The sequence below is a fragment of the Rhinopithecus bieti genome, unplaced genomic scaffold, assembly GCF_001698545.2.
Source record: "Rhinopithecus bieti isolate Rb0 unplaced genomic scaffold, ASM169854v2 scaffold_9899, whole genome shotgun sequence".
NCBI lineage: Eukaryota > Metazoa > Chordata > Mammalia > Primates > Cercopithecidae > Rhinopithecus > Rhinopithecus bieti.
Window position 1 is genome coordinate 4,639,476 of NW_016806979.1, and position 16,672 is coordinate 4,656,147.

Genomic DNA, 16,672 nt, shown 5'->3' on the forward strand with positions numbered 1-16,672 from the left:
AAAAAAAAAAAAAAATATATATATATATATACACACACGTATATATGTATGTGTGTGTATATATATATATATATTTGTTGTTTATCTGAAATTTAGATTTAGCAGGGCTTCCTGTATTTTATCTGTAGCCCTTACCTGGATAGACTTTGCCTCTAAGTTATCTAAACACACAGAGACCTGGATTTAAACCCAGGCCTGTGCTCTAAGCCCCTCTCTTGCCTATGCCAAAATTCTTCTTGAGAGGATGAAGTAAATGTGACTGTTTCACGTGTAGTGATACTTAATGCTGTTTTACCACGTGCAAGGCACAAGGAGGGTAACTGCCCATTCTGACAATGCCTAAAAGACCTTAACCATGAGGACAGGGGCCACTCTCCCGTGAAGGTGGCCCTGGCCCCAGGCAGGTCCCCAAGAGCTGACTGATGGGAGTTTGTGGTTGTTCCCGGGCAGCGCCATTTCTGCGTGTTTGCTGTGAGCTTCCCCGGCCAGGAGGCCCTCACCACCATCTACAACACGATCCTGACACAGCACCTGGCCTTCCGCTCGGTCTCCATGGCTACTCAGAGGATAAGCAACCAGCTGGTGGCCGCAGCCCTGGGTAAGCTGGCTGGCCTCATCCCCTCTCCCGTCGGTAAAACCTACGGCTCTGTGGGCTGATGGTTCTTTACATTTTCCCTTGATAACTATTTTATTTGTACTTCTGAATCAATATTTTTAAAACGATGCTGTGTTTCAACAGGAGAAATTGTGAAATACAATTGCTTCATGGGGAGGTAGAGGCTAGGAAATTCGATACACAAATGATTTAAGGAGAACAGCAAACTTCCTCCCTCTTCGAAGAGCTGTGCAGATTTCTTACTCCAGTTGTCACCATTTTATAGTCCATTGGCTTTAGAAACTTGAAGCTTGCACTTCCTGGGGCCATTAAGAGTACATAAGAATCGACGTGTCTTTTTCCTCTAACAGCTTTGCATCAGAAAGTTGCGGCAACATTTCTTCCCACGGCCATTAAGTTTCATTATGTCTTCAACCTCAGGGACCTCTCCAATATTTTCCAGGTACTGCTCTTGTAGCTTTGTGTCATGCCCGCCTTATGGCCCAGTGCCCAATCCACAGTTGCTTTCCTTACCACAGCTCTCAGGGAGGTGTGGACTGACGATGGTGGTGATAGTGATGATAATGATAATGGTGGTGATGGTGGTAATGGTGATGATGATGATAATGGTGGTGGTGATGGTGATGACGGTGGTGGTGACAGTGGTAGTGATGGTGGTAATGGTGATGGTGGTGGTAATGATGGTGATGGCAATAGTGGTTGTGATGGTGGTGATGGTGGTGGTGACAGTGGTAGTGATGGTGGTGATGGTGGTGGTGATGGTAAGAATGGTGATGATGGTGGTGATGATGGTGATAGTGGTAGTGATGGTGGTGATGATAATAGTGGTGGTGGTGGTGATGGTGATAATGGTGGTAGTGATGACGGTGATGTGATCGTGGCGATGGTAATGTGGTGGTGATGTGATGGTGGTGGTGGTGGTGGAGATGATAATGGTGATGGTGGTGATGGTGATGATGGTGGGTGGTGATGGTGGTGATGGTGGTGATGTGATGGTTATGATAGTGATGGTGATGATGGTGGTGGTGATGGTGGTGATGGTGATGATGGTGGTGATGGTAATGATGGTGGTGATGGTGGTGATGATTGTGGTGATGTGATGGTTATGATAGTGATGGTGGTGGTGATATGATGGTGTAATGGTGATGATGGTGGTGGTATGGTGGTAATGGTAATGGTGGAGATAATGATAATGGCGATGGTGGTGACGATGGTGGTGATGGTGATGTGATAATGATGATGGTGGTGGTGGTGGTGATGGTTATGGTGATAGTGATGGTGGTGGTGATGGTAATATTTCATTTACTGACTGCTTTCTCTGAGTCAGAGATTGGGTTTGGCACCTTACATTCCCATTTTCTCCTCCTCCAACAACACATGAGTTTGGTGCTTATATCCTCATTTTACTGAGCAGGAGTTTGTGGCTGAGGGAGGCTAAGTTATGCCCACCTCCTCCCATTTAAAGTATCAGCCCAGCCGGGTGCAGTGGCTCACGCCTGTAATCCCAGCACTTTGGGAGGCTGAGGCAGGCAGATCATGAGATCAGGAGTTCGAGACCAGCCTGCCAACATGGTGAAACCCCATCTCTACTAAAAATACAAAAATTAGCCAGGCATGGTGGTGCGTGTCTCTGTAGTCCCAGCTACTCAGGAGGCTGAGGCAGGAGAATTACTTGAACCCAGGAGGCGGTGGTTGCAGTGAGCCGAGATTGTGCCACTGCACTCCAGCCTGGGCAACAGAGTGAGACTACATATCAAAAAGCAAAAATTAAAATAAAATAAAGTATCAGCCCAAATGCCACGCCCTCACAGAGGCCGCTCCTCATCCCTCACACTCTGTCTCACTGCCCTGGGTATGTTATTCAGAGCATACATCATAGTGTGCAGTTGTCTTGTTTCTTTGTGTACCTGGCCACTTCCCCCACTAGCATTTCAACTCCACAGCATCAGGGTCTGTTGCATCATCGCTGTGCCTGGGAAATTCAAGGCCCTCAATAAGCTCTTGTCAAGCGTGCCCAGGGTTGCTTGCTTAGTAAATGGCCAAGCCAGGACTGGACCAGATAGGCTTGCTGCGGTACCCAAGCCTGTGACCTGCCCTGTGGCATCAGTCACCTGGTTCCCTTTGCAATTAGCCTCTTTTTTTCCCTCCTCCACCATTTACTCTACTAGAGGATGAGGCCCCAACCCTATCCTGTGAGGAAAACTCCACGTCTCTCAGGACACACACACACACTCTGGCATCCGGGATTTGTGGGACCTCCATGATGAGTGGCTTCCCAGGCCCCAAGTGAATGCTGTGCCAACAGCTGAACAGGTCCCCTCACCCCGGGGGAGGGGCTGCTGCTCAGGTCATCTGTGTCTAGCACTGGGCTCGCCTTCATAACAGCTGATGGTGCTGACCATCCCGTGTTTGGGGCAGGGACTCTTATTTTCCACAGCAGAAGTTCTGAAAACCCCACTGGACCTTGTCCGCCTTTGGCTACATGAGGCTGAACGAGTGTATGGTGACAAAATGGTTGACGAAAAAGACCAGGAAACATTGCATAGAGTCACCATGGCCTCCACCAAGAAGTTCTTTGATGTAAGTCAAGCTGCTCAGTCCCTCTGCCGAGCCCAGAACGGCTCCAAGAGGGTGGAGCATTGGCAGCCAATGAGAACTGCAGCCCTCTCAGAAGGGCCCTTTGTTGGGGGTGGGAAGATCCATGTTAGGTTCCACGCAATAATTCCAGCATGTGGCCATGGATCCAAGGGTTCCGCGTGATAATTCCAGCAGGCGGCCATGGATCCAAGGGTTCCACGCAATAATTCCAGCATGTGGCCATGGATCCAAGGGTTCCGCATGATAATTCCAGCAGGCGGCCATGGATCCAAGGGTTCCACGCAATAATTCCAGCATGTGGCCATGGATCCAAGGGTTCCGCGTGATAATTCCAGCAGGCGGCCATGGATCCAAGGGTTCCACGCAATAATTCCAGCACATGGCCATGGATCTGAGGGTTCCACATGATAATTCCAGCACATGGCTGTGGATCCGAGGGTTCACACGATAATTCCAGCACGTGGCTGTGGATCCGAGGGTTCACATGATAATTCTAGCACGTGACCGTGGATCCGAGGGTTCACACGATAATTCCAGCATGTGGCTGTGGATCCGAGGGTTCCACGCGATAATTCCAGCACGTGGCTGTGGATCCGAGGGTTCACACGATAATTCCAGCACGTGGCTGTGGATCCAAGGGTTCACGCGATAATTCCAGCATGTGACCGTGGATCCAAGGGTTCACATGATAATTCCAGCACGTGGCTGTGGATCTGAGGGTTCCACGCGACAATTCCAGCATGTGACTGTGGATCCAAGTGAGGAAGAATTGACCGCTCAGTAGATCAGGGTGTGATCACCTCCCTCTGTTCACTTGGGGTGGAGAAAGGCTCTGCTTGGCTCAGTGTGCCTCGCTGGTGTGTCCCATGTATTCTTGGCAGAATCATTTCTTTGGACTATGAATTCATTCCTGATATGGTGGTGATAGGACCCTCCCACCCTAGGAAATTTTGCCCCAGTGGTTTGCTGGGCCCACAGCAGCAGGTTTGGGCCCCTGGAGACTTGGCCTGGTACCCCGGCGTGACCTCCTAGTCCACTTTGGCAAAGTACTGAGCTGCTGTTAACTATCTGTGCAGTCGTGGTGGCAAAAACCAGAAGTATCGTCTTTTTTTTCTCTAGGATCTTGGTGATGAGCTCTTATTTGCCAAGCCAAATATCTTCTGCCACTTTGCTCAAGGGATTGGCGATCCTAAATACGTTCCTGTAACCGACGTGGCTCCTCTGAACAAGCTCCTCGTGGACGTCCTGGACAGCTACAATGAAATTAATGCAGTCATGAATTTGGTGAGCTGGCTGGAGCTGATAGCAAGGGCACAGGACCTGGACAGGGTCACCCTCTCCGGTTGCATTATTAACATCCGAGTGGCATTCTGTGGGGCTGTGTGGTGCACAGTGCACACCTCAGCGTGTGCAGAGTCTGTGCTGGTGAACAGAGGTGATTCCAGGTGCTACAGGATGTTGCGGGATCTCTCTGGTTTCTGTAGGTGCTGTTTGAGGATGCCGTGGCTCACATCTGCAGGATTAATCGCATCTTGGAGTCTCCCCGGGGGAATGCCCTGCTGGTGGGGGTGGGTGGCAGTGGCAAACAGAGCCTCTCCCGCCTGGCAGCATACATCAGCGGCCTTGATGTGTTTCAAATCACTCTCAAGAAGGGCTACGGGATCCCCGACCTCAAGGTGAGAGCTTACTGTGCAATAAGCTGCCTTTTGGGGTAGGGTCGGGGAGTAAAGAAAAACTTCGCTCCCTTTTCCAAAATGAAGCCAGCCAGCACAGGGAGTCGGAGCATCACCAATAGCCCTTATCTAAAGGATCTTTATCTTAGAAACAGAGGACAGAAAGCCTTCCGGCCAGTGTGCATGCCCATGTGACTGAGGTGAAGCATGTGAAACCTTCTGGCCAGTGTGACTGAGGTGAAGAGTGTGAAACCTTCCAGCCCGTGTGACTGAGGTAAAGAGTGTGAAACCTTCCGGCCCGTGTGACTGAGGTGAAGAGTGTGAAACCTTCCGGCCCGTGTGACTGAGGTGAAGAGTGTGAAACCTTCCGGCCCGTGTGACTGAGGTGAAGAGTGTGAAACCTTCCGGCCCGTGTGACTGAGGTGAAGAGTGTGAAACCTTCCGGCCCGTGTGACTGAGGTGAAGAGTGTGAAACCTTCCGGCCCGTGTGACTGAGGTGAAGAGTGTGAAACCTTCCGGCCCGTGTGACTGAGGTGAAGAGTGTGAAACCTTCCGGCCCGTGTGACTGAGGTGAAGAGTGTGAAACCTTCCGGCCCGTGTGACTGAGGTGAAGAGTGTGAAACCTTCCGGCCCGTGTGACTGAGGTGAAGAGTGTGAAACCTTCCGGCCCGTGTGACTGAGGTGAAGAGTGTGAAACCTTCCGGCCCGTGTGACTGAGGTGAAGAGTGTGAAACCTTCCGGCCCGTGTGACTGAGGTGAAGAGTGTGAAACCTTCCGGCCCGTGTGACTGAGGTGAAGAGTGTGAAACCTTCCGGCCCGTGTGACTGAGGTGAAGAGTGTGAAACCTTCCGGCCCGTGTGACTGAGGTGAAGAGTGTGAAACCTTCCGGCCCGTGTGACTGAGGTGAAGAGTGTGAAACCTTCCGGCCCGTGTGACTGAGGTGAAGAGTGTGAAACCTTCCGGCCCGTGTGACTGAGGTGAAGAGTGTGAAACCTTCCGGCCCGTGTGACTGAGGTGAAGAGTGTGAAACCTTCCGGCCCGTGTGACTGAGGTGAAGAGTGTGAAACCTTCCGGCCCGTGTGACTGAGGTGAAGAGTGTGAAACCTTCCGGCCCGTGTGACTGAGGTGAAGAGTGTGAAACCTTCCGGCCCGTGTGACTGAGGTGAAGAGTGTGAAACCTTCCGGCCCGTGTGACTGAGGTGAAGAGTGTGAAACCTTCCGGCCCGTGTGACTGAGGTGAAGAGTGTGAAACCTTCCGGCCTGTGTGACTGAGGTGAAGAGTGTGAAACCTTCTGGCCCAGGGGGACTGAGGTGAAGACTGTGAAACCTTCCGGCCCAGGGGACTGAGGTGTGAAGAGTGTGAAACCCTCTGACCCGGAGGACTGAGGTGAAGAGTGTGAAACCTTCCGGCCCGTGTGACTGAGGTGAAGAATGTGAAACCTTCCGGCCCGTGTGACTGAGGTGAAGAGTGTGAAACCTTCCGGCCTGTGTGAGGTGAAGAGTGTGAAACCTTCCGGCCCGTGTGACTGAGGTGAAGAGTGTGAAACCTTCCGGCCTGTGTGAGGTGAAGAGTGTGAAACCTTCCGGCCCGTGTGACTGAGGTGAAGAGTGTGTCTATTGACTACTTGATGGACACAAGTCCAGTAAGTCAACCCAGATCACAGAGGCAGAGAGATTGGATTCCTGCCCTTGGTCACTAAGTGTCCCAAATTGTTCCCTATTGTCTGTCCAGATGACAGAATTCAGAGCCATGACTGGGTTTCTAACTGCATGCCTGAGAGGCTGAATGGCTGCTTTTGGAATGAATGAAATAAACATTAGAGTAAACATAAGATCTCCCATGCCCAAGACACACTGCTGAGGGTTCTTATTGATTTCTTACTCCTGAACATCTGCTCTCCCAGGCAACTGCATGCCATTAGTTCAGAAGAAATCATCATGCCTGAGATTAGACCTGAAATTGATTGCACCATGCTACACAGTCATGCCTTCTCTGTGTCTGTGCTGGGGCCGCTGTTGTGGGGCCAGGACGATGCTAGACCCAAGGGGGAGCCCTAAGGGGACCCTCCCATAGCACGTGGCCCTGAGGCAGTCGCTGGGCTCGTGGCTTTAGCAGGTGGACCTGGAGCCAGTGATGCTGGGAGTGGTGGGGAGGCATCTGCAGGCAGAGACCCTGGAGGAGCAGTACAGGCTGTGCCAGGGACAGCCAACCTCTGGGAGAGCCTCCAGTTTCTGACTGGCTGTTTTCTGCCTTCCCAGTGGATTCTACTCCATATAGAAAGGGACCGGCCTGGTCTTTTTTGAACTCCGCAGATGGGCACTCCCGAACACAGCCCTGACCTCTGGACCCATCAGTGGTATATCGTGTGTCATGGGTTCTCAGCATATCTGATGGAGTTAGTTCACATTGGTGGTATCTGTGGCCACTCAAGTGTCGTTTGAACCTGGAGCCATATGGTTTTACTGAGCTTTCTCCATTGAAGTCTCTAGTCTATTAACTAAATCATGTTGGGTTGCGTTCACGACGGCATCGTTTTCTTGCTCTGCCTCCCTGATGGGATTTTATTCCTGATCCTTCATGCTGAGGCTGATCATGGGTGCTCAGCCTCAGCCTCAACCTCAGTGGTGCTATTTTATTCGTTGGCATCAGCCGCTGCGGCTCTATGATCTGGGCTGTGGAATTTCACTGCCCTTACACGCATCACAAATCAGCTTTGCTATCACTGTCATTTCTTAAACCGCTTCTGTGGATTCAGAACTAAGGGCAGAGGTAAACAGGGCTAAAAGTTTCTGTATCGTATTGGGGGAGCCAGACTCCTGAGCCATTCCACATGATTCTTGTTCTAATAGTGCTGTCGTATGTTACCCTATGAGGGTAACATATATGTTTGTGATTATGTAATATAAAGTAGGTCCCAGAACCTGTGGCACCTGCTGGAGGCTACAGGCGCACAGGAAAGGGGTGGAGAATGGACCCTGGAGGACAGTGTGCTGTGTGAAAAGCCCTGGGCTTGGTCCCAAAAAAACGAGACGTCATCAAGATGTCTGAGCAGGGGATAGAGCAGCAGGATGTGGTAGTGTTCTAGGACACATGAAGGACAGTTTGAAAGCACAGAAACTGCTGTAGCGTGACCTAGGTGGAGATGGGGCACAAGCCCTGTGACCCCACAAAGGCTGAAAGCAGGCAGGTGGGACAAGAAGGGAGAATGGAGGAGGGGAAACCAGGGCCAGCGAGGGCTGTGCCCGCCGAGAGGGCGTGCGTGACCTCGGGGGCTCGGCTGGGGTCCAGGATCCGAAACCTTCAGATACTACGCCAGCTACCATCCCCACACCCCACACACAGCCCCCGGGGGCCAGGCAGTGGGGAGTTTTTATTTCTGGGAAACCTTCCCCCCAGCCTGAGTCAGCAGCCAGAACTGGGCTGCCCCGTGAAGAAAGCCTTTCAGCAGAATGAGGGGCCGTGGTCTCAGCAGCTCAGGTACCTCCCACCCCCGGCTTCCTACAAATGAAAGGGGAGGGGTGAGAAGCAGCCATCGGGTGGGGTGGGGGCTTGGTCTCATGTTATTCTCAGGCAGGAGGTCTTGCTGCACATCTCACACCCCCACTCCCAAATCCTAACCCTAACTGTCGCAGCCCCACTCCCTAACCCTGATGTCTCACACACCCCCACTCCCAAATCTCGGCTCCACGTCCTGCCTGTCCACTGCCAGTGGCATTGGCTATGGCAAGGAAAGGCGCTGCTGATGTTTTGGCTAGAGAAAGGGAAACCTGTGCTCCTTATTAATGACTGGTCCCTAGACGGGCCTAGATGCAGGTGACGATTGCCGTCCTCGGCTGACAGTGATGACAGGGACGCAGGCAGCTCCAGCTTCAGTAGCACCATGGGGCTCTCAACCAAGATAGGAAGGAGGGTCGGGGAGAACCACCCTCGGGCCAGGCCCGGAGGAGACGCAATGCCTGGGGATGAGGCTGTCAGTGCACAGTGGGACACGTGGGGCTGGGAAGTGCAGGGACAGGATGTGGGTAGAGATGTGGGGACCAGACTCAGCAGCATAAGAGGGCAGGAGTGGAGGGGACTGTGCCAGAGAGTGAGCGGGTGAGGTGGAGGCAGGCTGGAATCCAGGGGCAGCCCAGCGGTCACAGTGGGCAGGGTGAGGGCCACTCCACATGGGACAGCGTGGCTATGAAAGCCAGATGGGCCGGGCGCGGTGGCTCAAGCCTGTAATCCTAAGGCAGGAGGATCACTTGAGCCCAGGAGGTCAAGGCTGCAATAAGCTGTGATCATGCCACTGCTCTCCAGCCTGGGCGACCAAGTGAGCCCCTATCTCTAAAAAAGTAAAACCAGGAAAAAAGGAAAAGATTTCTGGTATGGTCAGTCTCCACCCAGTGTCCTTGCTACACTGTGAAATGAGAAGAGTTTTTGACTCAAGGTCATCACTGGCTCTCACACTACGCCCCTTGCCTCAAGGCAGGGTCCAAGGACGAAGCCATGGCTTAAGTCCCACCTGCGGCCCACCTGCTTTTCCAGGCTCAGAGCTTCCCCTTGCTTTTTTTTTTTTTTTTTTTTTTTTTTTTTTTTTTTTTGAGACGGAGTCTTGCTCTGCCACCCAGGCTGGAGCGCAGTGGCCGGATCTCAGCTCACTGCAAGCTCCGTCTCCCGGGTTTACGCCATTCTCCTGCCTCAGCCTCCCGAGTAGCTGGGACTACAGGCGCCCGCCTCGTCGCCCAGCTAGTTTTTTGTATTTTTAAGTAGAGACAGGGTTTCACCGTGTTAGCCAGGATGGTCTCGATCTCCTGACCTCGTGATCCGCCCGTCTCGGCCTCCCAAAGTGCTGGGATTACAGGCTTGAGCCACCGCGCCCGGCCCTCCCTTGCTTTTTCTTAGCTTGTCAAAACATAGGAGATTTGAGGCTGGCTTCTGACTCCGGTCAACTCCCAAAGAGGAGGCCTGGTGAGGGTTCTCTCTGAATGGAGAGACTTCAGTGAGTCACTTTCTTCCGAAGAAGGGAGCAGCCATTGGGGTGCCTATATGGACACTTTTAAAGCCTCTTCAGTAAGCACAGAAGCCCATAGGTCTTGTTTTTTAAATTAAATATTATAAATAAGCAAATCACCAAAATGCTGGAAATATACATCACTACTTGGAAAAACCTGGCAGGCGTTTCTGAACATACATATACATGGAAATGGCATATTCAAAAATAACAAGCTATTCCTACTGCTCTGTAACATGCTTAAAAAAAAAAAAACTTTTCATTTATTCTTGCAAAATTCCTGTGAAATCATCTTGTCGCCCTGTCCTTAAATCCTGCTCTGGATGACTCTGAAAGGGGGTTGACTGTCAAGGCTCCCAGTCCAAGCCTGCAGTATATTTATTCAGGGCCTCTTAAGGTCTCCATTTAATTTTTTTTTCTTTCCTTTTGCATGTGTGGTAAAATATACATACATAAAATTGACCATTTTCACTGTTAATTATTTCTTTTTCTTTGAGATGGAGTCTCACTCTGTTGCCCAGGCTGGAGTGCAATGGCACAATCTCAGCTCACTGCAACCTCCATCTCCTGGGTTCAAGTGAGTCTCATACCTCAGCCTCCCAAGGACCTGGGATTACAGGTGTGCGCCATGACACGTGGCTAATTGTGTTTTTTGTAGAGACGAGGTTTCACTATGTTGACAAGGTGGTCTTGAACTCCTGACCTCATGTGATCCACCCACCTCGACCTCCCAAAATGCTGGGATTACAGGCATGAGCCACTGTGTCCAGCCTGTTTTTTTATTTTTTTATTTTTATTTTTTTTCCAAGACAAATAGAATAAGACATTTTCAGCTGGACACGGTGGCTCACACCTATAATCCTGGCACTTTGGGAGGCCAAGGTGGGCAGATCACTTGAGGCCAGGAGTTCAAGACCAGCCTGGCCAACATGGTGAAACCCTGTCTCTACCAAAATTACAAAAATTAGCCGGGCATGGTGGCACACGCCTGTAATCCCTTGGGAGGCTGAGGCAGGAGAACTCCTTGAACCTGGGAGGCAGAGGTTGCAGTGAGCTGAGATCACGACACTGCACTCCAGCTTGGGCAACAGAGCGAGACTCTGTCTCAAAAAAAAAGAAAAAGTGAAAGAGTAAGACATTTTCATCACCTTTAACGTCTAGTTTGGTGGCATGAAGCACATTCACGCTGTTGTGTGACCGTCACCACTATCCCTCTCCAGGACCCTTTCATCTTCCCAAACAGAAGCTCTGTCTCCTTTAAACAATAACTCCCCATTCCCCCAGCCCCGCCCCTGGCAATCTCCATTCTTCTTTCTGCCCCTGACTTTGACTACTCTAGGGACCTCATGTAAGTGGAATCACACAGTATTTGTCCTTTCACGTCTGGCTTATTTTACTCAGCGTCATGTCCTGAAGGTCTGTCCATGCTACAGCACGTGTCAGAGTTTCTTCCCTTTTTAAGACTGCATCATATTCCGTTGCACAGATGGACCAACTGAAACGTTTTATGTACCTGTTCACGCATGGATGGACACTTAGGTTGTCCTGATGGCTGCTGTGAACCTGGCTGTGCTCCGTTCAAGGTTTTGGGTCTCCTGCACCCTTCTTTTTTTCTTTTACTTGGAGACAAGGTGTTGCTGTGTTGCTCAGGCTGGTCTTGAGCTCCTGGCCTCAGTCGATCCTCCCACCTCAGCCTCCCCAAGCCTTAGGATTACAAGCATGAGCCACCACACCTGGCCTATGTTTCTTAGAAAGTTGGCCCCATGGACTGGGGGCGGTGGCTCACACCTGTGATCCCAGCACTTTGGGAGGCCAAGGCGGGCAGATCACAAGGTCAGGAGATGGAGACCATCCTGGCTAACACAGTGAAACCCCGTCTCTACTAAAAATACAAAAAATTAACCAGGTGTGGTGGTGGGCGCCTGTAGTCCCAGCTACTCAGGAGGCTGAGGCAGGAGAATAGGAGAATGGCATGAACCTGGGAGGCGGAGCTTGCAGGGAGCTAAGATCACGCCACTGCAGTCCCACCTGGATGACAGAGCTCTGTCTCAAAAAAGAAAAAAGAAAAAAGAAAGTTGTCCCCATGGTGGCGTGTGCTGGTAATCCCAGTTACTTGGGAGGCTGAGGCAAGAGAATTGCTTGAACCCAGGAGACGGAGGTTGCAGTGAGCCGCAACTGCACCATTGCACTCCAGCCTGGGCGACAGAGTAAGACTCCGTCTCAAAGAAAAAAAAGAGGTGGCCCCGTGGCCCCATGCTCTGGGTGGTTGTGGAGGAGGTCTCTAATTGAGGATCTTCTTACCAAGGCCCCTAAGCATGTCCTCACTCCATCCAGGTCGACCTCGCTGCTCAGTACATAAAGGCTGCCGTGAAGAACGTTCCCTCGGTGTTCCTGATGACGGACTCCCAGGTGGCCGAGGAGCAGTTTCTGGTGCTGATCAATGACCTGCTGGCCTCAGGAGAGATCCCTGGGCTGTTTATGGAGGATGAGGTGGAGAACATCGTCTCCTCCATGCGACCCCAAGTCAAGACCCTTGGCATGAACGACACTCGGGAAGCATGTTGGAAATTCTTCATCGAAAAAGTGCGCAGACAGCTCAAGGTGGGACTCTCGTCTTCGGCAGGGCCTCAGGAGCCCAGCTTGGCGCCCGTGGCTTACAGGGTTTGGGTTTTTGCTCTGCATAGAGCAGGGGGGACTGATCTTTCATGGGATGTGAAATTCTGTTAGGAGAGTGTGAGGGGTGGGGCTGTCTGATGAACCAGAGCCTGGAGACTTTTTCACGTGGGTCTTTAGAGGTATCTTGGGGCCAAAATAAGTGTTTTACAGTTGTCCTTTGGTATCTGAGGAGGTTGGATTCCAGGACCCCCATGGATACCAGAATCCACGGAGGGATGGATGCTCAAGGCCCTGATATAAAATCGTGTCATATTTTTGAACACGCTCCCCTCTACTTTAAATCATCTCTAGATTACTTATAATACCTAATATAATGTAAAATGCTATGGGAATAGTTGTTATATTTTTATTTGTATTATTTTTTATTGTCGTATTATTTTTTTAAAGAAATTTTCGGTCCATGGTTGGTGAAATCCACAGATGTGGACAGACAGCTGACTCTGTGTGGACTGCTCCCCACACACAGCTAGTTTATAGTAGATAAATGCACCTTGCACCTTGACTTTCTCTTTTTTTTTTTTTTTTTTTTTTTTTAATTTGAGATGGAGTTTCACTCATCGCCCAGGCTGGAATGCAATGGTGCAATCTTAGCTCACTGCAACCTCTGCCTCCTGGGTTAAAATGATTCTCCAGCCTCAGCTTCCCAAATAGCTGGGATTATAGGTGCCCACCACCATGCCCAGCAAAATTTTGTATTTTTAGTAAAGACGGGGTTTCACCATGGTGGCCAGGCGGGTCTAGAACTCCTGACCTCAGGTGATCCACCTGCCCCAGCCTCCCAAAGTGCTGCCTGGCCACACCTTGACTTTCGGCATTGCCTCTAGGGTAAGCAGGCTAAACTCCCCTAGTAGGACAGAGAACCCTTTGGATCTATTGGCCTCGTCCTCTCCAGAGTTCGGTGGTGCTGCCCTTTGCAGGATGCCAACCCCATAGCTCTCCTGGGCACCTTCTGGCCATCGTTTTCCCCTGCTTGACTCAAACAGAGCAGGGGCCCTCCCTCCCCTCTGCGGGCTGTGTAGCCCAATTAGTGAATGTTATCTGTGAGCCAAAGGCGTCCCCTGATGGGCGCTGCCTGCTCCTGGATCCTCTTTGGTGCCCTGCCAGTGCCAGCTCTGTCCCACACCCTCACGTCATCACACAGTGAGGGGTGCAAAGTCAGCCAAGCAATGAGCCACCGCCATGAGTAGCAGCATCTGTGCAACAGCTACACCACGAAAGGGGACCAGAGAGCAAGGCTGAGACACATGACAAGGGAGGTCCTCATCTAGCCAGAGAGACCCCCAGGCCCATCTCCACAGCATCTTCTCCAGCTGGGGTCCCAGGGACTCCCTGCCCTTTCTTGGAATTAGCCACTCTCCCTCAGGGCCCGGTGGGGACCCTTCCTGCTGAACTGAAGGGCTTAGAGTCTGGCCCGTTCTGGGGCCTCATCTGCCCAATGTGGGTGCCCGCTCCCCATTCCTTCCTTTGGCCTTTTTTTAGAGAGGTAAGGGCCCCTTCCGGAGGGATTGGGACTGCTAGCGAGAGGCACAAAGCCAGATGAGCATTTATCCACTGCAATGCGGCAGCCGCCCTTCAAACCCAGAACTGGGATTGTGCTCCCCAGACCCTGGGCGGCTGAGCCAGGCAGGGCGCATAGATTTCTGGAAGAGCTTTCTGCAGAGTGATGGATTAGGCCCCAGCACTGCAGTCCCCATGGCCAGCGCATCTTTGTCTCCCACACCCAGGTGATCCTGTGTTTCTCCCCTGTGGGCTCCGTGCTGCGGGTACGAGCCAGAAAATTCCCAGCTGTGGTCAACTGCACGGCCATCGACTGGTTCCATGAGTGGCCGGAAGATGCCCTGGTGTCCGTCAGTGCGCGCTTCCTGGAGGAGACCGAGGGAATTCCAGTGAGTCACTGAGGCCACTTCTGCCAGAGTGCAGAGCCCAGAGGACAAGGACAGGTCCAAGGGCTGGCTCCCTGGGAGAGAAGGGCGCTGGGACTAGGGTGAGCCAAGTGAGGCGTCCACCTTGGGCTCAACGTTTAAGAGGCTGCGAGAAACCTCAGGCATCAAGATAAGTGAGGTTTTAATGTAATATTTTTGAAAATCAAAATTAACACTAAAATAATCATGATGAACAAACCATCAGAATTGCAAACCAAGGTGGGCTGCTGGGTTTTTTTGTTTCATTGTCCTGCAATCCTGTGCCAGGGAGGCGTGGTTTCCAATCGGCCCCTGTGTGGCCAAGGCTCCAGGGTCGGTTCAGGAGGGCTGAGGACACGCAGCGTGCGGACAGATCGGGCCACTCAGGCTTTCTACCTTGCCTCGAGCACTGGCTGGAGAGCCTGTATTTGCTGGGATAAGTATACACAAGGGCACACGCCATTGCCTCGTGCACCTCAGGGGAAATGACAGGTCTGACATTTTCTTGCAGTCTCTTTTCATTGAAAGATGGTGCCCAAGGCCGGGGGCGGTGGCTCACACCTGTAATCCCAGCACTTTGGGAGGCCAAGGTGGGCAGATCACTTGAGGTCAGGAGTTTGAGACCAACCTGGCCAACATGGCAAAACCCCATCTCTACCAAAAATATAAAAAATTAGCCGGGTGTGGTGGCACATGCCTGTAATCCTAGCTACTCCAGAGGCTAAGGCAGGAGAATCGCTTGAACCCAGGAGGTGGAAGTTTCAGTGAGCCGAGATTGTGCCACTGCACTCCAGCCTGGGCGACAGAGCAAGACTCCATCTCAAAAAAAAAAAAAACAAAAAAACAATGAAAGATGGTGCCCATGTTCATTGTTTGAGCTCAATGCCTGGCTGGAAATTACCTGTAAACCCTAGCTCACTTTTGACCAACTCAGTAGGGGGGATGAGCAGCCCTTGGAATAAACCACCCTTTATTACCATCTCTTCTTTTGAACACATATGCAGTTATTAAGTAGGCTAGAATAAACCTGAAACTAGCTTCTCTTTTTCCTAGTTTTTTAAAGATGGGAAAAGAGCCTGCTTGCCAGTAGAGCTTCCATTTATGAGACTGGCCACTCTCAGTAACTCTGCAGCTCAGAGGTGTCCCTGGAGCATAGATTAGGGTTTCTAGTTCCCAAGGCAGAGACTTTCTAGAAACAGGCATTGGCCCCACCACCAGCACTAGATGTGCATCCTGAAATGTGTGTGTTGGATGAATTCATTACTTCTCAAAATGTCCTGAATTAAAATTAACATTGCTGAGACAATTTCTGGGGCAAAGCTCCCAGTGCCTGCCTTCAGGTAGGTGGGCAGGCCCAGAGGGCTGGGGAAAGAAGTTCTAAATCCCAGGACCCAGCCTTGGTAATGAACAATAAATATTTGCAGAATGACCTGGGATATGAAAACATATTCTCAGCCTTGTACTTTTTCAGGTAGGCAGGTATGTGAATGTGTGTGGCACGTGTATAGATGCAGGTGTGTGAATGCGTGTGCACGTGTATAGATGCAGGTGTGTGAATGCGTGTGCACGTGTATAGATGCAGGTGTGTGCGTGTGCACGTGTATCTGTGCAGGTATGTGAATGTGTGTGGCACGTGTATAGATGCAGGTGTGTGAATGCGTGTGCACGTGTATAGATGCAGGTGTGTGAATGCATGTGCACGTGTATAGATGCAGGTGTGTGAATGCGTGTGCACGTGTATAGATGCAGGTACGTGAATGTGTGTGGCACGTGTATAGTTATAGATGCCAGGGTGTCGTGTGGCACATGTTTATAGAGCAGGTTGGAATGCGTGTGCATTGTGTCTAGAGCAGGGTGGAAAGCGTGTGCAGGGTAGATCAGTGTGGTGATATGCGTGTGCACGGTATAGATGCAGGTGTGTGAACGTGTGTGCAACGCTGTATAGATGCAGTGTGTGACGGCATGTGTCTAGATGCAGGTATGTGAATGTGTGTGCACATATATATGTGCATGTGTGCGTGTATGCGTGTGTGTGCATGTGCACCACCATACCTGGCTAATTTTTTATATTTTTGGTAGAGATGGGGTTTCACTACGTTGGCCAGGTTGGTCTCGAACTCCTGTATGTGTGTGTGTGTCAGAGATAATGATAATAAGCTCTGCTGTGTCCTGGGCACTAAGCTAAACCCTTCCATGGTGCAATGCCCACAAGAG

General features: G+C 51.2%; 1 protein-coding gene across 5 annotated transcripts in view; it reads left to right on the plus strand.

The window, feature by feature from the left end:
• Positions 1-16,672, plus strand: part of DNAH17 (dynein axonemal heavy chain 17) — a 155,876-nt gene that overhangs the window by 97,977 nt on the left and 41,227 nt on the right. For all 5 annotated transcript variants that reach the window (XM_017879371.1, XM_017879372.1, XM_017879374.1 and 2 more), the window contains 7 exons: positions 451-598; positions 967-1,058; positions 3,035-3,196; positions 4,334-4,498; positions 4,699-4,890; positions 12,216-12,482; positions 14,282-14,443. In XM_017879371.1, the coding sequence (XP_017734860.1) occupies positions 451-598; positions 967-1,058; positions 3,035-3,196; positions 4,334-4,498; positions 4,699-4,890; positions 12,216-12,482; positions 14,282-14,443 (1,188 nt within the window). The remainder of the gene's footprint in view (positions 1-450; positions 599-966; positions 1,059-3,034; positions 3,197-4,333; positions 4,499-4,698; positions 4,891-12,215; positions 12,483-14,281; positions 14,444-16,672) is intronic.